Raw genomic sequence first — 24884 nt, 5'->3', positions numbered from 1 at the left:
GCATTTTTTATTTGAGATCAAATGTTTCATATTAGGCGACAGTACAGAATGTCTAAAATCGAAATCAAATTGTATTTGTCCCATGTGCCAAATACAGCAGGTGTAGACCTTCCTGTGAAATGCTTACCCACGTCACCTTTAATTTGAGGGTATTTTCAAACATATCTGTTTTACCGTTTAGAAATGAAAGCGCTATGTATCTAGTTCACCCATTTTGAAGGTGTCATAGGTATTTGGACTAATTCAATTATGTGTAGTAAAAAGTGTATTTGGTCCGATATTCCGTTGCACGCAATGACTGCATATGCAGTTTGTTTTTGTTGTGCCCAACCGATATGTATGAAAATACCCTCAAATGAAAGGTGCCATTCTGTACTGTCCCCTCATATGGAACATTTGACCTCAAATCCAAAATGCTGGAGTATAGAGCCATATTTAAATATTTAAGCTTCACTGTCCAAATAAATACATAGGGGAGTGTATGTGACACAGTCAAATTTACAGGCGTTCACTGAAAGAAGAGCAGATAACAAAATCCTCTTTTTTCTCGTTCTCTCTCTCTATAGGATGGGAAATGGAACATAAATGAGGAAGGGGCAAAGATAGAGGGGGATGACGAGGAGGAGGAGGGTGGTGAAGGAGAGAGTGGTGAGGAGGAATCTGATGGAGAGGAGGAGGAGGGCAGTGACGAGGATAGCTACTCGGACCTGGACTCTGAGCAGGAGAGTGAGGGAGGAGAGGAGGAGGCGGAAGAAGAGGAGAAGGATGAAGCGCCTGCAACCAAATCTCAGCTGAGTGAGGAGGAGAGGAAGGCCCAAGCAGAGGCAGCTAAAGCAGAACTACCATACACGTTCAAAGGTAAGACCCCTGTTTTATATGATCTAACTGGACATCATTTTCGGGAGGTGATTGTTTTTGGAATATGTTGGTATATAGGAAAAATGATTTATTATGTTTCAATTGGAAGCTAAAGTCGACTGCTCTCGAGTGATCCAGCAAAACAAAACACGACTCCCCCTGGTGGTCGTGCCCTGACACAACACCATCCTTGTCTTGTCTGCCTTCTCCACCCATGTCCAATGTCCTTCTCTCCTCCCAGCTCCAGAGAGCTACAGTGACCTGAAGGGCCTACTGCAGGGTCATCCCGCTGACCACCAGTGTGTCATCCTTGCCAGGACACAGAAGTGTAACCATCCCAGTCTGGCTGTGGGGAACAAGCTCAAACTACAAGTCAGTAGTGTTCAGCCTGAATCACAAGATGGAATTGTTAACTGATATGCCGATGTTTTGCCAGGGATCAAAATAGTTATTTGATTCAACTGCTGTGGTTTTCTCACTTCCTCATTCAGAAATTATTTGGCTTTCTGCTGGAGTATGTGGGCGAGTTGGCTTCCAGGAGTCCACCGGAACTTTCCACAATAGACAAAATGATACCGTGAGTAATGCTCTCTGGTTTTGATATGCTATAGGATTTGACTGTGCCAGGTGTATTGATTGTGATGGTGCTGGTTTGTTCTCTCTCCCTGCTGCTCCCCAGGCAGCTGTATGGTCTATGTCAGCTGTTCCCCGAAGCTGCTTCCAAGGCGATGCAGATGACTCTGGTTGACAGCGCACACAGCATGGAGGAGGTGCTGGAGGTCAAGGGTCGGGCCGCCTTCCCACAACTAGACATGGTACTTTTGACTTCTCAAATGGTTTTGCTTCCCACTTCTCTGTTACGTTATTGTCATGGACTGTTGTCTTTTTCTGCGTGAAACACTGCTCTACATGTCAAGTCAGGGGGAAAAGCCAGGGAAATACCCGTCTGACATCTGTTAATCCTGTTCCATTTGTTCTCTGACAGTGAAGTCCAATCCAAAATGAAGTCTAGAATCGGCTTCCTACTTCGCAACAAAGCCTCCTTCACTCATGCCGCCAAAAATACCCTAGTAAAACTAACTATCCACCGATCCTTGACTTTGGCGATGTCATTTACAAAATAGCCTCCGACACTCTATTCAGCAAATTGGATGCAGTCTATCACAGTGCCATCCGTTTTGTCACCAAAGCCTCATATACTACCCACTACTGCAACAAGTATGCTCTCGTTGACTGGCCCTCGCTTCATATTCGTCGCCAAACCCACTGGCTCCAGGTCATCTATAAGTCTTTGCTAGTTAAAGCCCCGCCTTATCTCAGCTCACTGCTCACCATGGCAGCACCCACTCGTAGCACGCACTCCAGCAGGAATATGTCACTGGTCATCCCCAAAGCAACTCCTCCTTTGGCCGCCTTTCCTTCCAGTTCTCTGCTGCCAATGACTGGAACGAATTGCGAAAATCACTAAAGCTGGACACTTATATCTCCCTCACTAACTTTAAGCATTAGCTGTCTGAGCACCTGTACACAGCTCATCTGTAAATAGCCCACCCAACTACCTCATCCCCATATTGTTATTTATTTTTTTGATCCTTTGCACCCCAGTATCTCCACTCATCTTCTGCTCATCTATCACTCCGGTGTTAATTCTAAATTGTAATTATTTCGCCACTTTGGCCTATTTATTGCCTTAGCTCCCTAATCTTACTACATTTGCACACACTGTATATATATTTTTATATTTTGTTGTTGGCTGTTTGTTTATCCCATGTGTAACTGTGTTTGTGTCGCACTGCTTTGCTCTATCTTGGCCAGGCCGCAGTTGTAAATGAGAACTTGTTCTCAACTGGCCTACCTGGTTAAATAAAGGTGAAATAAGACATTTTAATACAAAGAAGTGATGGGGGGGGAATCGATACAATTACATATCGCAAATTTAGTTTGGACGATGTTATATCGATACTTGACTCCCATATTTCTATTAAATGAATTGCTAGTCGGCCGTACCTGCGCAAAACCTCCGGTATGTTTCATCCAATAGCTTGTTCTCCATCTATCTTCTTTGTAAATAGTGAGCCAACATTTTTTTTGGCACTTTTATTTCCTTGACTGATCAATGCCAATTTTCTCACGCTCTCGTCTCTCTGCAGCAGACATAGTGAGTACGTATAGAATTGTGAGAATTGCAATACATATCGTATCGGGATAAAGTCGTATCGCGATGTCCCTGGCATTTACTAGCTCTAACGGTGAGCGCCAAGCTTGTCTGTAAATTGGTTTCTCTGACAGTGTTCTGTCAAGTTGACGTGTTGGTGACGTCTCTCTCTCTCTCCTTTCTTTTCTCAGCTCATTTACCTGAAGATAACAGCATTGCTGTTCCCCACCTCAGACTTTCGCCACCCTGTCACCACCCCAGCCCTACTGTACATCAGCCAGGCCCTCACCAAGGTAATTATCCCACGGTGTTTGTGAGCCTGTGTCTGTGTATGACAGTGTGTGAAGAGCTTGTCTGGATAAAAATGGTCTTCCCTCACAATGGGGCTGACCGTAATATGTCGACCGGTTGATTGTTTGGTAGATTGTTTTAGTCAAGCAGTAATAAATGGTGTATTCGGAAAGTATTCAGACCCCTTGACTTTTTCCACATTTTGTTACGTAACAATCTTATTCTAAAATGGATTGAATAAAACATTTTCCTCAATCTACACAGAATACCCAATATTGACGACGCGAAAACAGGTTTTAGACATTTTTGTAAATGTATTCAAAATGTAAAAAATGGATACCTTATTTACATAAGTATTCAGACCCTTTGCTATGAGACTCAAAATTGAGCTCAGGTGCATCCTGTTTCCGTTGATCATCCTTGAGATGTTTCTACAACTTTATTGGAGTCCACCTGTGGTAAGTTCAATTGATTGGATATTATTTGGAAAGGCACACACCTGTCTATATATGGTCCCACAGTCGACAGTGCATTTCAGAGCAAAAACCAAGCCACGAGCTCGACGGAATTGTCCGTAGAGCTCCGAGAGAGACAGGATTGTGTCAGCACAGTTCTGGGGTAGGGTAGCTAAAATTGTTTGCAGCATTTAAGGTCCCCAAGAACACAGTGGCCTCCATCATTCTTAAATGGAAGAAGACTTTTCCTGGAGCGGGCCGCCCGGCCAAACTGAACAGTCGTGGAAGTGCCTTGGTCAGGTTGGTGACCAAGAACCCAATGGTCACTCTGACAGAGCTCCAGAGATCCTCTGTGGAGATGGGAGAACCTTCCAGAATGACAACCATCTCTGCAGCACTCCACCAATCAGGCCTTTATGGTGGTGACCAGACGCAAGCCACTCCTCAGTAAAAGGCACATGACAGCCGCTTGGAGTTTGCCAAAAGGAACCTAAAGGACTCTCAGACCAGGAGAAACGAGATTCTCTGGTCTGATGAAACCAAGATTTAACTATTTGGCCTGAATGCCAAGCGTCACGTCTGGAGGAAACCAGGCACCATCCCTACGGTGAAGCGTGGGGGTAGCAGCAGCATGCTGTGAGGATGTTTTTCAGCGGCAGGGACTGGCAGACTAGTCGGAATCGAGGGAAAGATGAACGGAGCAAAGTACAGAGTTCCTTGATGAAAACCTCAGACTTTCTCCTTCCAACAGGACAATGACCCTAAGCACATAGCCAAGACAATGCAGTTTCTGAATGTCCTTGCGTGGCCCAGCCGGAGCCCAGACTTGAACCCGATTGAACATCTCTGGAGAGACCTCAAAATAGCTGTGCAGCGACGCTCCCCATCCAACCTGACAGAGCTTGAGAGGATCTGCAGAGAAGAATTGGAGAAACTCCCCAAATACATGTCATTCCCAAGAAGACTCAAGGCTGTAATCGCTGCCAAAGGTGCTTCGACAAGTGCTGAGTGAAGGGTCTGAATACTTATCTAAATGTGGTATTTCAGTTTTGCAAATGTAATATATTTGCAAACATTACAAAGTTTTTTTGCTTTGTCGTTATGGGTTATTGTGTCTAGATTGAGAGGGGATAAAGCAATTTAATCAATTTTAGAATAACAATGTGGAAAAGTCAAGGGATCTGAGTACTTTCCGAATGCAGTGTACACACACACACACACTCTCACACTCACTACCGGTCAAACGTTTTAAAACACCCACTCATTCAAGGGTTTTTCTTTATTTTACTATTTTCTACATTGTAGAATAATAGTGAAGACATCAAAAATATGAAATAACACATATGGAATCATGTTTTAACTAAAAAAGCTTTAAACAAATCAGAATATATTTCATATCAAATAGCCACCCTTTACCTTGAAAGATTTGCACACTCTTGGCATTCTCTCAACCAGCATTCACTTGGAATGCGTTTCCAACAGTCTTGAAGGAGTTCCCACATATGCTCAGCACTTGTTGGCTGCTTTTCCTTCACTCTGCGGTTCAACTCATCCCGAACCATCTTAATTGGGTTGAGGTCTGGTAATTGTGGATGCCGGGTTATCTGATACAGTACTCATCACTCTCCTTGGTCAAATAGCCCTTACACAGCCTGGAGGTGTGTTGGGTCCTTGTCCTGTTGAAAAACAAATGATAGTCCCACTAAGTGCAAACCAGATGGGATGGCGTATCGCTGCGGAATGCTGTGGTAGCGATGTTGGTTTATGGCAATGAAAGTAACTTTTTGGGTTTATAATTTTCATTTAGATTAGGATTGAATTTAGATTGAGATATGAAGATGTTATTATAAGTTTAAATGTACCTTTTTCCTGAATGTGCATGTGGAAACCTTAACTGTCACGCAGATTGGTGAAAATGGTAAGATAAATTGGCATTCCACACGAGAAAGGTTGCCAACTCCTCGTGTAGCCTATTACCGGCAACTTCAGGAGAGTAATGGCAGAATCTGCAAAAGGCAGCAGGAACACTAGGAGAATAGTTGTGCCAGGTCAAGGTTTTTTGTTGTCTGGTTATCTAGATCTCTGGCACCCTCTTGAGGCATTTGTCTTATTTCAGCGAACTGTAAGCTTAAAGCGTCAGACAAGTTCAATTCATATAGTGGATTTTATTGAAACACAATCAAGTTTACCCAAACCTATATATGGAAAAATACACGTAAAAAAAATTGAGACCAATCAATTGGTATAAAGAACAGGCGACTTTCAGTCGACCAAGATGTTGGGGGTCGTATACAGCCCTAACTCACAAACAAGCCAACGGACCTGTCAGTCAGTCTCCTTCGTCTACTCTATAACAAATACTTCTCCGTCACCATCTCTTTCTATTATTCTTCTCCCTCTGTTCTCAACTAATCCATCCTGTCCATGTCTTTTTTTGTTGTTGTAGGATTTCATCATCCCTTCATCTCAATCTCCCATAACTTTTGAATCAACCTTTTTTTCCCCTCATGCTTCCAGTCTCTCTGTTGAAGTGGGTTGGAGCTCTTCTTTCGCTAAACCAGACCTGGGTTGAGATACTATTTGAAGTCATTTCAAATACTTTAACTGTGCTGTATTTAGCTTGGCTGTCTTAAAGGACCATTAGAATATTCCCAAAACTGCTAACCCTGCCAATCTGGCACTCCAGGCAGGTTCGAGCAAATGTTACGTATTTGAAAGGTTTCAAGTAGTAGTTGAACCCAGGTCTGCGGAAGAGGGCTTTATCCTTCCTTCCTGCCACCAACCCTTTGTTTAAGCATGCTGTTTATGTAGATAGCTCAGCTCCAGATGTTGCTCAATGGAAAGGAACATGCATACACACACTGTTTCTGTTGCCACGTGCCCGCATTTTCACTAAGCTTTTGACCCGTGGAGTCATGTCCTTTCTTAGTGTTGAGTATGCTGGTGATGTCGACGCAAACCCAGCCAAGGGGAAAGATGAAGACGTATTATTATGTAACTTCTACACGCCAACAATGAGTTTGTAGCTGTGTGAATGGTGAAAACAGGCTAGAGAACCTCTGAGTTACTTTCTCAGCGGGATTTGCGCGCAGACATGCGTTCTCACACACACACACACACACACACACACACACACACACACACTAGATGAAGCTAATGGCTTTGAGAAAAAGCGGAGGCTGCACAGAAGTGTCACAAGGTCATAGAGAAGGAAAAAGGATTGAAAGCCCATTCGATACATTATTGTCCCTTTCTCAAGATTGTTAGTGTGTGTGTGTGTGTGTGTGTTTATATAAATGCTTGTGTACTATGTTTAGTAGGCAAAGTAGTTTGAGGCAGTGATTTCTGCCTAACTTGGACCTGTTTTCCCTGTGTGTTTTGTGTGACGTCATCAGTGTCCCGTGATGTCATTGGAGGATGTGACATCAGGCCTGGTGCTGTGCTGTCTGGCTGTGGAGTACGTCTCCTTCTCCAAGAGGTTCTGTCCTGAGCTCATCAACTTCCTGTTGGGAGTACTCCACCTGGCCGTGCAAGATAAGACCTCTCCAGGTACGGTCTTTCTGTTAATGGGCTACTGTCATATCTCCTCATCAACTAATAACCAGTTGGGCCTAGTTTTCTCCATTTAAGGTTGGGGTTGTTTCCATTTTAATTCAGTCAGTTCTTATGAGGATAATTGGAATTAGAGGCTACTTCCTGAATCGAAATGAAATCGACCCCAATCCAGCTCAGTCCCTGCCTTCTCACGGTATTCAGCACAGTACCATAAGCAGCCACACCCGATGTCATGCTTTTTTGGGGATGTTCAAAATATGTTAAAATATTATTTGGCTATGTTTTTAACCGCTCTGCAACCACTGCAAGCGAGACAGAGGTTCACTGGTCAGCGAGTGACCAGTGATCCTGATCCCAATAAACTCGGGGGCACACTTCCTGCCCGTCCACTACAGTATAGAGCAGGGCTGCCCAATTCTGGTCTTGGTGGGCCGAAACCGTTCTGGATTTCATCCTCTCCTTCCTTTTGGGACAAATTTAGACGCGGGACACCCAGGTGAGTGCAATTAACTACCAGGTAGAAAAATAAACCAGATGTGTTTCGGCCCTGGAAGCAAATGAGTTATAGAGAAATGCTTTATTGCTTTATAATAACATGGTATGTCCTTGTATGTAACATGGATAATTTAATTTAGGCAATGCCTTTTCATTTTTAAAATAGGCATATCGTTTCTTTCTCAAAAATGAATACTCAATAAGTAATCAAAGCTTATTACAAAGATCTGGGTGTGAGCCCTTCCCTCTGGGTCCTAGACTTCCGTACGGGCCGACCTGGTGAAGGTAGGCAACAACACCTCTGCCACGCTAATCCTCAACATGTGGGCCCCGCAGGGATGTGTGCTCAGCCCCATCCTGCCCTTCCTGTTCACACATGACTGTATGACCATGCACACCTCCAACTCAATCATCAAGTTTGCTGACTATACAACAGTGGTAAGCCCGATTTTTACCGACAACGACGAGACAACCTACCAAGAGGAGGTGAGAGCCCTGGCAGAGTGGTGCCAGGAAAATAACTTCTCCCTCAACGTCAACAAAAGGATATGATCGTGGACTATAGGAGACAGCAGAGTGAGTACGCCCCCATCCACATCAACAGGGCCGCAGTGGAGAGAGTCAAACTCTTCCAAGTTCCTGAGGACCTGTGTGTGGGGAAGGTGCAACGGCGCCTCTTCAAACTCAGGAGGCTGAAGAAATTCTGCGTTGCCCCGAAGACCCTCACAAACCAATACAAATGCACCATCGAGAGCATCCTGTCAGGCTGTATTACTGCCTGGTACGGCAAATCCACTCCTAGCAACCGCAGGTCTCTCCAGAGGATGGTGCGGTCAGCCCAACGTATCATCAGGGGCACACTGCCTGCCCTCCAGTACATCTACAGTACCCAGTGTAACAGGAAGGCCAGAAAGATCAAGGGCCTAAGACACCAGAGCTGCGGACTCTGGTCCGGATGCTAATTTCCTGCAATTTTATCAATTTTGCCATGGGGGTTTTGTACTGTGTATTTAAATACTGTATTCTCGACTGAGTTCATGCTACCACTTACTGTACATTTTAGTTCAACTTTTAACTCACCACATTTATTTATATACTGGATTCTTGACATGGCTCGTTCTAATATCTACTGCTGTACATATTCTTAGTGTATCTTGTGTAAATTCATCCAGTGTATATTTGTGTAGATTGCATTTGAAATACTTTGCTACAGTCCTATTTGGGTTATTAATTGAATTTGTTCCGACATAAAACACACATATATATATATATATATATATATATATATATATATATATATATATATGTTTATTTTTTTCACTGCATTGTTAGGGACTAACGTCTTCTAAACTGTGTACACAACCAATAAATGTTGATTTGATGTTAAATACTAATATCAGTTCGGGTATTCAAATAAACGTGCGCAGTGGGCAGAGGTCCGAATGAACACTTCTAAATAACCAAAAATGTTTGCCTGCCTACCTGTCTGTCTGTACTGTGATTGCCTCGGTGTGTCTGCCAGCTACAGTATGATACTGCACAGTGCTGTGGAGTGCTTTCGGGGCAGTAGAAATAGTTTCAACGCCATGCAAAGTCGTCATCGGCAGAATGAAAGCTAACCTCTGCTAGGTGTCAAGATCTCAACTCCCGTTGATGCTGATTTGATTTAGTGGAATTTAAATAGGTCATGCTGTTAACGCATATTTTGTTTGCCTTGTTCCACTTCGCTTGTTCTTCTAAAAAAGTATATGTCTCCTCCATAGTTGTTCTAGTGGGTTTATTTGTCATGTAAAAGACTGGAGCCCTGTCTGTATTTATTTGACATGTAGACCACAGGAGGTTGGTTGCTCCTTAATTGGGGAGGATGGGCTCGTGGTAATAACTGGAGCGGAATTAGTGGAATGGCGTCAAATACATCAAACATGTTTTCCATGTGTTTTCATGCTGTTCCATTCGCTCCGCTCCAGCAGTTATTAAGAGCTGTTCAGCAGCCTCCACTGACGTAGACAGTGTGACACCTAGGGCCCTAACACGACTGGCTGCTGTGTTGTGTTCCTGCCAGGTTACTCAGTGGTGCCCCCCTTCAGGCAGAACGGTAAGGTCAGTGACCTGCTGGTGCTGTCAGACCCAGAGTCCAGCCAGACATGGAGCAAGAAGACCCTACCTCTGTCTGCCACCCAGACACTCAAGCTGACCACTGACCTGGACACAGACCACTACAGGTAAGACGGAGAGCAGAGCACCGATTTTTAAAAAGGGTCCGAGCCTTAAAACCTCTAACGAGTCACCATCCCGGATCCGGGATCCTCCTCATCAAAAAAGCTGACTAGCATAGCCTAGCCTAACGGGACATGGATATCATATAATATAATTTCATGAAATCACAAGTCCAATACAGCAAATGAAAGATAAACATCTTGTGAATCCAGCCATCGTTTCCGATTTTTAAAATGTTTTACAGCGAAAACACAATGTATTTATATTAGCTCACCACAATAGCCAAACACACAAAGCCGTTTATTCACCGCCAACATAGCTTTCACGAAACCCAGAAATAGAGATAAAATTAACCTTTGGACAACTTCATCAGATGACAGTCTTATAACATCATGTTATACAATACATTTATGTTTTGTTCGAAAATGTGCATATATAGAGCTGCAAATCGTGTTTTTACATTGTGAATACGTAGCCACAATGCACCAAAATGTCCGGAGATATTTTGGACAGTCACGTAATCTAACCAAAGAACTCATCATAAACTTTACTAAAAAATACATGTTGTACAGCAAATGAAAGATACACTGGTTCTTAATGCAACCGCTGTGTTAGAATTTTTTTTTAAAATAACTTTAGTACAGCATGCAATATTGTGAGACAGCGCCCTACAATTCTCCGCCTTGTTGGAGCCAACATAAAACACAAAAATATGAAATAACATCATAAATATTCTCTTACCTTTGTTGATCTTCCATCAGAATGTTGTGCAAGGAGTCCTAGTTCCAGAATAAATCGTTGTTTGGTTTTAGAATGTCCATTTCTTCTGTCGAATTAGCAACTTTGGCTAGCCATGTGGAGCTCACGTGTCCAAGAAATGTTTGCGCATGGAACGAAAAATTCCAAAAGTCCCAATAAACGTTGAATAAACTGGTCAAACTCGGTTGAAAAATCCTACTTTATGATGTTTTTCTCATATGTATCCAATAAAATCAGAGCCGGAGCATTTCGTCGTGTAAACCGAACGCATTTCAGAAGACAATGTTAGGTTCCCTTGTGCGCAGCTGACTACTGACAAAAGAGCAGACCTGTCACTCCAAAAGCTCTCATTCGGCCTCACATCAAGCTAGACACCCCATTCAACCTTCTACTGCCTGTTGACATCTAGTGGAAGGCGTATGAAGTGCATACAGATCCATAAATATAAGCCAGTTGAATAGGCAGGCCCTGACACAGAGCCCCATTTTCAGAATTTTCACTTCCTGTTTGGAAGTTTGCTGCCAGATGAGTTCTGTTTCTCACAGATATAATTCAAACAGTTTTAGAAACTTCAGTGTTTTCTATCCAATAGTAATAATAATATGCATATTGTATGATCTAGAACAGAGTACGAGGCCGTTTAATTTGGGCACGATTTCTTCCCAAAGTGAAAACAGCGCCCCCTATTAAGAAGTTAAGCAGTGTTGCTTGCTTGTAGAAGCCTATGGCTGTGCAGTGGCATACTTTTTTTTTTGTTAATTCAGTAGACAAGACACGCTGATTTCCCGAGCCCATGTCGCAGTCAAGACATATTTTATATGTTAAAAAAAAATATATATATATATAATAATAAAACCAAGGGTTGGAACAAATTCTTTTCCAATTTAGTCCTGAACCAAACCAACGAATTGTTTAATATTAAAAAACATTTGGCTCAACATTAAATTACTTCACCAGCCATGCATTGTGGAAAGAGCAGCTTGATATGGAGCGGGCACGCTATAGATCAGTGAGTTGTTTACATGCATGATGGGAAGACAAGTGTCCGGCGCGAGATGCAACTGAAATTTTGCATGTGGGGAGAGAGGGTGGAAGAGGAGGCTTGGCTTGAAGCGCTTGGCATCTTGTGATGACTTGCATTATCTGAATTAAGCCCACAGAATTATACATACGGAGGAGCAGCTTCTATGCAGGAACTTAGAATGTCTTGAAACTACAGTTGTCTAGCTAGCTAACAAGCTTGTAGATGCAGAATCACGCTTGTAACATCAGTAGGCTACAGTTATGCTGAGATGGGTCAGGTACCCTACACGCGCACACACACACTTGCAAAGATTCAGCTGGCAGGCAGGCGCTAGACGTTTCTGGTTGACAGCGGGAGGGCTTTGCATAGGTGTTTTTATGCTTTTGTTTTTGTGGGGCTGGGGGGAAAAAGTCCTGGAACGTAAAAGAACGTTATTAACCGGTTCCCGTGTTTTTAAAATAAAGGTTCTGTTCTGGAACAGTATAGATCACTTTTGTTCCCGGTTCTGTTCCTTGAAAAATGTTGGTGTATTCATTTCTGTACCCTGAGACAGATCCAGGCCCTGACTATAAAATAGAACAGAATATTTTTCTTAGTGAGAAAAGTTGCCAGTGCGAAGCGATGTGTATCTTGCGTCTTGGTCAGTTATTCTCAGTGATCATTTGAAACAGGGCTCAATTTGGTGAGTTGAAAGACCATTTCTTCAGTTTTTTTTTTTTTTTTTAGATGTTCGGTTTAGTTTATTCCGCCTGTTCTTTGGAATTTTCTAAAGTGATTAACAATTCCACATTGAGAATACTACGGTGAAGAATTATGGCCACGACATCTGTTTGGTGAATAGGCTGAGGCTTAATGATTCTAATGAAAATATCCCTTTGTCAAAGGTTTTTGCATCTTTTCAATGTGGAACCGGACTGTTTCAACAGACCCGGGTTCAATCCCAGGCTGTCGCAACCAGCCGTGACCAGGAGTCCCATAGGGCGGCGCACAATTGGCCCAGCTTTGTCTGGTTTAGGGGAGGGTTTGGCCAGGTGGGCTTTACTTGGCTCATGATGCTCTAGCGACTCCTTGTGGCGAGCCTGGTGCCTGCAGGCTAGCTTCAATTGTCAGATGAGCGGTGTTTCCTCCAACATGTTGGTGTGGCTGTCTTCCGGGTTAAGCGGGTGGGTGTTACGGAGCGCGGTTTGGCGCCTCATGTTTCGGAGAATGCATGACTCGCCCTTCGCCTCTCCCGAGCACGTTGGGGAGTTGCAGCGATGAGACGAGATCGCAATTGGATCTGACGTAATTGGGGAGAAAAGGGGGGTAAAATAAAAAGCAACAAAACCTTGTCATTTGGCAAGGAATGTAGCGTGTTTTAACACCTAAGATTTTTATAGAAATGTGTTTCTGTAGACCTACAGGAGCTTGTGTAGAGGGAGTGGTCGGAACGCAATCGAGTGAGACATGGAGGGGAAAGGGAATTTAGGGAGAAGAACTGTGTGACGCTTGCTTTCTTTTTTGTTGTGCCCCGCAAATGCACATGTACAAATGGAACACAAGAGGGACAACATTTCACTTGTCTGTTCGGGAACCAGAAAGCACATTCCACCCAATAGTTGTACTGTATTTCTGGTTTTACTGGTTTAAAAATCGAGTTTTAACGTCCTTTCGAGGACTCGATTACTCATGCCCATCCTTCCTATAAGCTGTGCACTACTTTTGACCAGAGCTCTATAGGCACTGTAAAGGGAATAGGGTGCCATTTGGGATGAACACGTAGTGTAGGAGTGAAGGGGGTAATCATGGATGAAGTATTGTAGAGGGCTGCATTCCCACAGGATGCTCACGGGCCTAACCCGCAGTCCCTGCAGTTATATCCACAGGACGGTGGGTTTAGGGTCATGAAATATTGTGTGGATGAAGGGCAGGTAGGTAGCGGTGGGTTGAATAAAGAGAACGATGCATAAAAAAATCCTTAAGTGTATAATTGTTTCGCAATTCATATGTTTCATTATTTTTATCTGAAGTTAGTGTGTAGCCTAAGCTTTAGGGCCTAACTGCAGTGTGCCAAATACCCACCAATTGCCGAAAGCTTTTTGGGAGCTTGGGCAGAAAAAGTTAACTTTGATCCACTGAGGCAAAAAGGACAATGTGGGAGTTTAATTCAATAAGACAAAAGCTGCGAAACGGAGAGTTGAAAATAAATAGGAGGGCCAGAACAGTGGTCTGTTTTGGAAAGATTTGATGGACGTGGTAAAATGTGTGTTGTTTGTGAGCCGCTATACAAATTCAACAGTCACAAGATGGGAGACTTCAGAATGGCATGTCAAGGGAACTATATTGTTCAGATGGGTTAAATTGAGTAGCCTAACTGAAATGTTGGACACTGACTGTAGGTCTATAACACCTCACATACCCTAATATAATATGAACTCCTGCAGAATAAAGCATTTGTCTTACAATAAAGTCATACACCAAAAGTATATTTTTACTCGGGAGAAATGATTTCTGCATCTTGAAAGAATGAGTGTGTTTGTAAAGGAGGAATCTTTTTATTTATTTATTTATTTAAGCTGATAGTATTTCAACCACAAAATATGCATCCAAGCCAAACTCAAATCTTATCAAAAACATGTTGGGTTGTTTCAACAGTTTAATTTCCTTGAAACTGGTCAAGCTGATGTCATTTTGAAAATGTTGGCGAAATCTTTCCTGTTTTTTTTGTTTTGTTGTTGTATCATTTTCTCCCCGGTCTCTAAATGTCTATGCCAGGCGAGAGAAGCAGAGATGAAAGAAAACACAAACAGATGTCAACTAGATTGCAGCATTTATTCGGTCAATTTATGACATTCTGGTGAGCAATGGTTTTGTCTTCTAGGGCAACAATTAATGACAGAAGAGAAGCAGCATACAGAAAATCTAATAATAGACAAGTTGACTAACAAATAGCCTACCTAAATGTCAGAAATGATAAGCGAAAACAGGCGTAACTAAAAAAAAACACGTCAAATAAATTGTTTTGCTGTCTCTGACTGTACAACACATTTACTATATTTGCCGGTTAGGGTCGGGTGCAGAGCTCAGATTTCCACTATCACATATCAGGCAGTCGCGAATGGGTAGTTAGAAATTGTGGGTGGGTGTGGGTGAACAAACGGCTGATCCGCGCATCACTAGCACGCGCAGACAGGCAACTTTGGGATGAAACATTTTTAGGCTACTTGGAAACGGTCGTCTTTCTGTTTTGTAGGCTATGCGTTAGCCAATCAACTGTATTTAAAGCACCTTTTTGTCGCACTATTCACACATCATTCGCTGCGTCAAGCTCAGTAGCACCTCTCCTGTCCTAGTTGGGAGTGCGAGATCAGGTGCGCCAATAGGCTGTACAGTGCATTCGGAAAGTATTCAGACCCCTTCACTTTTTCCACGTTTTGTTACGTTACAGCCTTAAAATGTATCAAATGTTTTTTCCCCTTTGCTAATTTTATTTGTATTTTTTTTACCCAGAAATAACACAATTACCTAAATATTCAGACCCTTTACCTAGTACTTTGTTGACGCACCTTTGGCAGCGATTACAACCTTGAGTCTTCTTGGATATGACGGTACAAGCTTGGCACAACAATCTTTTTTGGCACAAGTATTTGGGGAGATTCTCCCATTCTTGGGGAGCGGGTGGGTGCACAGCTTTTTTCAGGTCTTTTCAGAGATGCTCAAGTTTTGTTAGTTTATTTGAGCAGTAATTAGACTGGCACCCACCCTCCTGTTTTTAGATCAGTTGATTGACACCACAAACGATCTACACCCATCATAGCCACTGCCCATATGAAGTCATTGCCGATATAGCTTTCTGGTTTTCACAGGAAGATATTCTTGTGGGGCTTACAAAGACAGATGCAGGGTTGAGTGAGTGTGTGTGAAGTGTCTCAGTACCATGGTAGTTAAGAACGCTGTGTCAGCTTCCAGGCTTCATGCGTGGAGACTAGAGAGACACCGTATGACCCTGTTGGGTAGTGGACGGGACACACACTTAGACTTCACCCCAGGTGAATAGGCGTGTGTGTCTGAAATCTCAACATTCCCTATGAGTGGGTCATTGTATGTGGCTGTATCAAATATAATGTGGCGACACTTGTGCCGAATACAGGTGTAGACCTTACAGTGAAATGATTACTTACAAGCCCTTAACCAACAATAGTTAAGAAAAGTAAGTGTTAGGTAAAAAATAGATAAGTAAAAAAATATATATAATTAAAGAGCAGCAGTAAAATAACAGCGAGGTTTATATACTGGGGGTACCGGTACCGAGTCGATGGTTGTGGGCAGTTATTTAAGTGACTATGCATAGATAATCAACAGGGTCAGTGTGTGTCCATGTGTGTGTTTTTGCACGTGTGTCTGTGGTTCCGAGTGTGGTCATTTAACCAGTTTCTTCTGTCCTAATGATGCCCCCCCACCCCCACCCCAGACTGTCTGCTGTGGCCACCTGTATGGACCTGCTGAAGCGCTGCTCTTCACTCTACAGAGAACTCGCTTCCTACTCGCACGTCTTTCAGCCAATCGCAACCCTGCTCTCCAAACATCTTCCAATCAAAACGTATCCTGCAGCATTGCAGGTGAGTGGAACTGTAGTGTCATCCAAAGACAACTTAGTTTGGGCTGCCCTGGGCAAATGTTGCTGCAGTGAAACAGTTGAAGACCATTACCAAAGTGTTGTGGTTTACAAAATCAGGGATTAGTTAAATTAGTCATTCAAGCACTGTTTTAACTAGGTTTTTTTTGCAAGAGGTTAGTTGAGCGTGTTCATTCCCTTCATCTGTCATTGAAACACTTACCAGGCTTATTTAATGGTAACAGTAAGGAGATTGATGGCTGTACATGTCTTCCACTGGGTGGTGAACCCTGGAGTTTTTACATCTGATGACAACAACAAAAAACCAAATCAGTTATGTTAGCAGAAAAAATATGAATGCTTTTGAAAACTAGATTAGTTCTTGGGTAACTTTTAAATTCAGAAAGGGTGTTTTGTAATAAAAAAAAACATTGACAGCCATTTGTTTTCTCAGTGACATTGAATTTAGCATTGCAAATAAATAGGTGAAAATTTAAGTTTGTTCCACCTAAGTGAGTCTGACCAAGTCAGAGACCACGTTTGATGGATCCTTCTTGTCTAATTCTAATGCAGGGGGTCCAATCTGGCCCGCGGGTGGTTTGAGTAGAAAAAAAATGAAATAATAAACAGTCATATACACGTAGATCCAGAGCATCCCAAACATGCTCAGTGGTTGACATGTCTGGCGAGTATGCAGGCCTTGGAAGGACTGGGACATTTTCAGCTTCCAGGAATTGTCTACAGATCCTTGCCACATGAGGCCGTGCATTATCATGCTGAAACGTGAGGGCATGGCGGCGGATGGAGGGCACGACAATGGCCCTCAGGATCTCGTCACGGTATCTATGTGCATTAAAATTGCCATAGTTGATTTTCATAGCTCATACCTGCCCATATCATAACCCCACTGCCACCATGGGGCACTCTGTTCACAACGTTGACAGCAAACTGCTCGCCCACACAACGCCTTACACTTTCTGCCATCTGCATGGTACAGTTGAAAACGGGATTCATCCGTAAAGAGCACACTTCTCCAGCGTGCCAGTGGTCATCGAAGGTGAGCAGAACTGCCGTCAGGTCAAAACCTTGGTGAGGACGACGAGCATGCAGATGAGCTTCCCTGAGACAGTTTGTCGAGAATTTCTTTGGTTGTGCAAACCCACAGTTTCATCACCTGTCCAGGTGGCTGGTCTGACGATCCCGCAGGTGAAGAAGCTGGATGTGGAGGTCCTGGGCTGGCGTGCTTACACGTGGTCTGCGGTTGTGAGACCGGTTGGACCTACTGCCAAATTCTCTAAAACAACTTTATGATAGAGAAATTAACAATAAATTCTCCGGCAACAGCTCTAGTGGACTTTCCTGCAGCCGGCATGCCAATTGCACGCTTCCTCAACTTGACATATGTGGCATTGTGTTGTGGGACACAACTGCAAATTTTAGCGTAGCCTATTATTGTTCCCCCAGCACAAGGTGCATATGTGTAATGATCGTGCTGTTTAATCAACTTCTTGATATGCCACATCTGTCAGATGGATGGATTATCTTGGCAAAGGAGAAATGCTCACTTACAGAGATGTAAGCAAATTTGGGCACCAAATTTGAGTGAAATAATTTCCATACACACCACTTTTCAGGGATCTTGTATTTTCAGTTCAACACTTTACATGTTGCATATATATCTCACACATAACTCTTCAAAAGTTTGGGTTCACTTAGAAATGTCCTTGTTTTTGAAAGAAAAGCAACACAAAAATGTCCATTAAAATAACATCAAATTGATCAGAAATACAGTGTAGACATTGTTAATGTTGTAAATGACTTGTAGCCAGAAACTGCAGATTTGTTATGTAATGTCTACATAGGTGTACAGAAGCCCATTATCAGCAACCACCACTCCTGTGTTCCAATGGCACGTTGTTTTAGCTAATCCAAGTTTATCATTTTAAAAGGCTAATTGATCATTAGAAAACCCTTTTGGACAGACAAATCTTAAATTTGAGGAGTTCGGATCACAAAGAACATTCGTGAGACGCAGAAAAAATTAAAAGATGCTGAAGGAGTGCTTGACGCCATCTTTCAAGCATGGTGGAGGCAAGGTGATGGTCTGGGGTAAACGGGATCGTGAAGAAGGAAGGCTGTCACCCCATTTTGCAACGCCATGCCATACCCTGTGGACGGCGCTTAATTGGAGCCAGTTTGGACAGGACAATGACCCAAAGCACAGCTCCAAATTATGCAAGAACTATTTAGGGAAGAAGCAGTCAGCTGTTATTCTGTCTGTGCTGGCCACTCCATTATATAGTGACCGGATCTCCACTCTATTCAGCTGTTGTGGGAGCAGCTTGACTGTGAGAAGTGCCCATCAAGCCAATCCAACTTGTGGGAGGTGCTTCAGGAAGCATGGGGTGAAATCTCTTCAGATTACGTCAACAAATTGACAGCTAGAATGCCAAAGGTCTGCAAGGCTGTAATTGCTGCAAATGGAGGAGTCTTTGACAAAAGCGAAGTTTGATGGACACAATTATTATTTCAATTAAAAATCATTATTTGTAACCTTGTCAACGTCTTGACTATTTCCTATTCATTTTGCAACTCATTTCATGTATGTTTTCATGGAAAAGGACATTTCTAAGTGACCCCAAACTTTTGAATCTGCATGTACACACACACACACACACACACACACACACACACACACACACACACACACACACACACTACCAGTCAAGTTTGGACACACCTACTCAACCCCTGGAAATTTCTTCATTTTTTTTTACTCTTTTCTACATTGTAGAATAATGAAATAACACATGAAATCATATTGTAACCAAAAAAGTGTTAAACAAATCAAATCTTCAAAGTAGCCACCCTTTGCCTTGACAGCTTTGCACACTCTTGGCATTCTCTCAACCAGCTTCACCTGGAATGCTTTTCCAACAAGGAGTTCCCACTAGGTATGCACGATATATCAGAATCGGCCGAAATTAGCTAAAAATGCCGACATCGGTATCGGCCCGATGTCTAGTTTAATGGCGATGTTAAAAACCGATGTCAAAGCTACCGTGTGTACCTATATAACGTAGGTTCAGGACGTAATGACGGCACGTAAAAGTTTTGCGCTACACGGCATTCCTAACCTAGCCCACAATGTCTGCTGTGGCGAAATAAATAGGTTTTGATTATGTTTTACTGGTAGCGGGGACATGCGTAAATGCCCGAAAAAAATACTTTTTGATGTACGTGTAACCTTTTTATTTAACTAGGCAAGTCAGTTAAGAACAATTTTATTTTTTACAGTGACGGCCCGGACAACGCTGGGCCAATTGTGCGCCACCCTATTCGACTCCCAATCACAGCCGAATGTGATACAGCCTTGATTCGAACCAGGGACTGTAGTGACACCTCTTGCACTGAGATGCAGTGCCTTAGACCGCTGTGTGTGAACTTTTTAACTGTACTAGAATGCTTAAAAGGATGCTAAAAGTTATCTGTTACGGTATCGTTTTTTTGGCAAGGAAAATATTGGATATCGGTATAGGGCAAAAATGTAGTACCGGTGCATAACTAGTTCCCACATGCTTGTTGGCTGCTTTTCCTTCACTCTGCGGTCCACCTCATCCCAAACCATCACAATTGGGGTGAGGTCTGGTGATTGTGGAGGCCAGGTCATCTGATGCAGCACTCCATCACTCTCCTTGGTCAAATAGCCCTTACACAGCCTGGAGGTGTGTTTTGGGTCATTGTCCTGTTGGAAAAACAAATGATAGTCCTACTAAGTGCAAACCAGATAGGATGACGTATCACTGCAGAATGCTGTGGTAGCCATGCTGGTTAAGTGTGCCTTGAATTCTAAATAAATCACCGACTCTGTCACCAGCAAAGCACCACCACTTCCATGCTTCACGGTGGGAACCACACATTCGGAGATCATTCGTTCACATACTCTGCGTCTCACAAAGACACGGCAGTTGGAACCAAAAATCTAAAATTTAGACTCATCAGACCAAAGGACAGATTTCCACCGGTCTAATGTCCATTGCTCGTGTTTCTTGGCCCAAGCAAGTCTCTTCTTCTTATTGGTGTACTTTAGTAGTGGTTTCTTTGCAGCAATTCGACCATGAAGGCCTGATTTCACGCAGTCTCCTCTGAACAGTTGATGTTGAGGTGTGTCTGTTACTTGAACTCTGAAGCTTTCATTTGGGCTGCAATCTGAGGCTGGTAACTCTAATGAACTTATCGTCTGCAGCAGATGTAACTCTGGGTCTTCCTTTCCTGTGGCGGTCCTCATGAGAACCAGTTTCGTCATAGCGCTTGATGGTGTTTGCGACTGCATTTGAAGAAACGTTCAAAGTTCTTGAAATGTTCCGCATTGACTGACCTTCATGTCTTAAAGTAACGAACTGTCGTTTCTCTTTTTTTCTTAATTGAGCTGTTCTTGCCATAATATGGACTTGGTCTAAGCCCTATTTGATGTATCTTCTGTATACCAACCATACCTTGTCACAACCCAACTGATTGGCTCAAACGTATTAAGAAGGAAAGAAATTCCACAAATTAACTTTTAACAAGACACACTTGTTAATTGAAATGCGTTCCAGGTGACTACCTCATGAAGCTGGTTGAGAGAATGCCAAGAGTGTGCAAAGCTGTCATCAAGGCAAAGGGTGGCTGCTTTGAAGAATCTCAAATATAAAATAAAACGCTTTTTTGGTTGCTACATGATTCCATATGTGTTATTTCATAGCTTTGATGTCTTCACTATTATTCTACAATGTAGAAATAAAGAGAGAACCTTGACTGGTACTGTAAATATAAATCTAACCAATTTCCAGTGCGGTCCTCCGGGCCTCGAAGACAGAATGCAGCCCCAGGGCAAAATTACCTCTGTTCTAATGCCTCTTAAGGGTAAAGTAATCTAAAATTATCAAAGTAATCAGATTACCTTACTGAGTTTGGCTAAACTAAAAGTTACATTACTGATTTAACAATTTTGAACTGTTAACTAGTAACTGTAACAGGGTACATTTAGAAAGTAACCTGCCCATGGTCTGTGTCATGGTTCGTTTCTATAAGGAGAATTTGAATTTCAGTTTACTTCCTGAATTGACTGCCTTGAAATGGAATTGACCCCAAACTTGGACTACCCCTCACCTGACACTATAGTGAGTCCTTGTTTTATCCATCTTGGAATGGGAATAGGGGTAAAGCAGTATATACATGTACCTTCACACAGGCTAGCAAGATGCTTATTACAATGGAGCATTGTCACAGTTCAGCTGCTCACCCTCATAGAAATACTCACTATTTCACCACTAGTTGCAGTTGATGTAGGATTTGTTTACTTGCAAGTTGTCTACCACATGGTGTTTTTGTATAGGAGGGTTTTTTACGACTTATTGAAATGTGTCTTCTAGGCCGGGTAAGTATAAAGCATGTCACAGATTGGTGTAAACATGGCTTTATAAATGACATTTGATTTTTAAATTTGCTTTGAGCTGGTTCCGTGTGTATGGTAACTGTTTCAGCGTAATATTTTCCTTTCATTGATCTGGTTCAGTGTTGATGTTAATTGTATGCTTTAGTTTTTCTAATTATTGAGCACTTTTTATCTTCTTGTCCCAGGACCTTCATGGGGAAATCCTTGCGGCCATATCCGGTTCACGGACGTCACGTCCTCTCCTGGTGTTTGAGAAGAAGAAACCCATTCCCTTCAAACTGTTCACACCAAAGATTGTGGAAGTGTGAGTGAGACCTCTAAATTCAGTTATTTGTGTGGAGAAAGAGGAAGACAAAGTGATTGTATACCCTTGTAATGTCATCTTCAATCCAAGATTGTCGAGTGAGACTCGTCTTAATTCAGTTATTTGCGTAGCATTACCCCGCTGAAGATTTAATTTTTTATTTAACTAGGCAAGTTAGTTAAGGAACACATCCTTATTTACAATGATGGCCTACCAGGGAACAGTGAGTTTAACTGCCTTGTTCGGGGGCAGAATGACAGATTTTCACCTTGTCAACTCTGGGATTCGATCCAGCAACCTTTCGGGTACTGGCCCAACGCTTTAACCACTAGGCTTCCCTTGTAGTGTCACATGCACCCATTTGGCTTACATCAAAGATTGTAGAAAGATTGTGTGAGACTAAATTCATTTATGTATAACAAACGCCTATGAAAATTGGAGTACAAAAGAACTATGTTCCCCTTTTAGTGTCACCTTCCATTTTGTAAACCTCTCAATTCCAGGCTGGACTATGGGAAAAGGCGAGGGAACACAAAGGAGGAGAGGGAGAAGGAAAGGTTGAACCACAAGTATAAGAAAGAGTTCAAGGGAGCTCTGAGAGAGATCCGTAAAGACACCCGCTTCCTGGCCCGAGAGAAACTCAACGAGGTCATGGGCAGGTCTGTATGACATTACATACACTTATCACTATAACACATGCCAGAGTCTGGTCTAGTGGTAGCGCTGCCAACTCCTGACTACATACCCCTTGGTGACGGGTATTTGAGCTCCGCCTTTGCCACTTTCTCTTCTGTGCCCTTTCACCTTTACTACCCCTCCCTTAACCTTTGTTCTTCTATAAAAAAAATACTTGAAAATATATGGACTTTTTTCATGTGCAGATGACCTGACGATTTTTCTTCCCTCTGTGTGTAGGGATGCGGAGAGGAAGAGGAAGGTGAAGGAGCTGTTTGGCAGTCTGGCCACCCAGGAGGGGGAGTGGAAGGCTCTGAAGAGAAGGAAGAACAGCAGACACTGACCTATTCAAAACGGCTTTGTATTGTCAGTTACAAACTTTGTAGTATTTTCTATTATACTTTTGTTTTAAACATTGCAAAATAAAATTGCTGAGAACGACGTGCATGATTTGTATTAATTTGTGGATATCATCCATTTCATATGTTATGAATTACAATTTGTACAATATGTCACACATTTTCTAAATGTACAATGTTTCTAATTTGCAAAACGTACAACATGTTAATTTACGAAACTTGTTACAAATTCCAATTTGTTGTGGCTAACGTTAGCTAGGCTTGGAGTTAAGGTTAGGAGTAAGGTTAAGGGGAAGGGTGGCTAACATGCAAAGTAGTTGAACGTTGCCAAAATGCTAAAGTTGTCTGTGGTTAGATTCAAACATGCAACCTTTGGGGTGCTAGACGTTTGCGTTATACACCCAACCACCCTACTTTAGTTTTTGCTTTACATAACCTGTCTTATGTGTAACCATACCAAACGTAACATTTCAAAAATAATTTGAGTGTCCCGGGTATGTTTACTATATTATGTCTAGTCTGAGGCCTTCAAAACAAGTAAACTTTGTTATTTAATTACTGCAGTAATGGAGCTTGTCAACGAGCACCCCGTAGGTAATTTGTTGAGAGCCTAACAAGCGGATTTGAGCCACAGCATTTTATAGCAAAGTCCATCCACCTGGATGTTCATGACAAACAACAGATGTATGGAATGGGTCACAAGGTTAGGATTCGTATGAAAGATACTAATAATTCTCCGCAAACAGTATCGGCTGTAAAAACTTCTCGTTGTGTAGAGACCAGGTTCTGGCCCTGGAGCCGTCTCCCCTTGGTACCCAGTACAGAAACATTAACTCATGCTATGGAATGCGGTCTTGTTTAGGCTTATCACCCAAAGACCACCTAAATCTTCTGTCTGTGTTAAATCTCCCAGAGGCCCACTTTCAGTCCAAACACACAGATGAGTGTTCTTTTAAAAACTTTAAACTATTCGGTTGCATAAAACAAGCTTTTGATGCAATAACAGTATTCTAACAATCTTGTAATTCCTGTTCTGACAGACCAGCCTGGTTGGCTTTGTTTAATCTTACCATGTACATTGAAAAAAAGATATGCATTTGTTCAAAGTAATCAACATTTATGTTGATTACGTTGCTTTCATTCATTTAGTGTGAGTGGAAAGGTTTTAGTGTTTCCCCACATTTCAGAGTGCGGTAACAATTTATAGTCAGGTTTTGGTTATTCTAATACAAAGTGGTTGGGAGCTCCTACATCTGACACACCCCGACATTTTAGACGGAAACTATTAAGAGATTAAAAATTATTACCAGAAACAAAACACAGTTATATGCACTCAAGTTAAGCTTTATTATGTAGTAGTGGGTATACAGTTATGTAAACAGCTTTAGTTATCTTACATAAAATGGGTGGGTCACAAGGTTTAAATTAAAATAAAGGGAATGTTTTTGTTTGAGGAGTTAACCATACAGTAGCAGGGCATGAGAAGGGTGCTCCAACGTTCGAGAGAGGTTGACAGGGTCAGGCAGGATTGGGAGCGACCGATGACGAGGGCTGGTCAGGGGAGCGGGAGCTGTGATGGGTAGGACTTGGGGAGAAGGTAGGGTGGGGAGTGTTGAAAGGGGTGGGTGGGGGAGGTACGAGGGTTGGACGGGAGGAGATGGCAGGGGCAATTAAGTCTGCGAGGGCTGACGGGTGGGAGAGACGGT

At 42.6% G+C, this 24884-nt stretch overlaps 1 protein-coding gene across 1 annotated transcript in view; it reads left to right on the top strand.

The window, feature by feature from the left end:
• Nucleotides 1–23264, top strand: part of nop14 (NOP14 nucleolar protein homolog (yeast)) — a 30549-nt gene extending 7285 nt beyond the window's left edge. Inside the window, exons 9-19 of the mRNA XM_038970797.1 lie at nucleotides 567–858; nucleotides 1100–1230; nucleotides 1350–1435; nucleotides 1538–1673; nucleotides 3205–3306; nucleotides 7155–7308; nucleotides 9872–10031; nucleotides 16260–16407; nucleotides 22026–22144; nucleotides 22648–22803; nucleotides 23060–23264. Coding sequence (XP_038826725.1) covers nucleotides 567–858; nucleotides 1100–1230; nucleotides 1350–1435; nucleotides 1538–1673; nucleotides 3205–3306; nucleotides 7155–7308; nucleotides 9872–10031; nucleotides 16260–16407; nucleotides 22026–22144; nucleotides 22648–22803; nucleotides 23060–23162 — 1587 coding nt within the window. The 3' untranslated portion in view covers nucleotides 23163–23264. The remainder of the gene's footprint in view (nucleotides 1–566; nucleotides 859–1099; nucleotides 1231–1349; nucleotides 1436–1537; nucleotides 1674–3204; nucleotides 3307–7154; nucleotides 7309–9871; nucleotides 10032–16259; nucleotides 16408–22025; nucleotides 22145–22647; nucleotides 22804–23059) is intronic.
• The last annotated feature ends 1620 nt before the right edge of the window (nucleotides 23265–24884 follow it).

Source organism: Salvelinus namaycush, chromosome 31 (assembly GCF_016432855.1).
Source record: "Salvelinus namaycush isolate Seneca chromosome 31, SaNama_1.0, whole genome shotgun sequence".
NCBI lineage: Eukaryota > Metazoa > Chordata > Actinopteri > Salmoniformes > Salmonidae > Salvelinus > Salvelinus namaycush.
The sequence above is the reverse complement of the archived record's forward strand: the minus strand, read 5'-3'. Positions and strand labels throughout refer to the sequence as shown.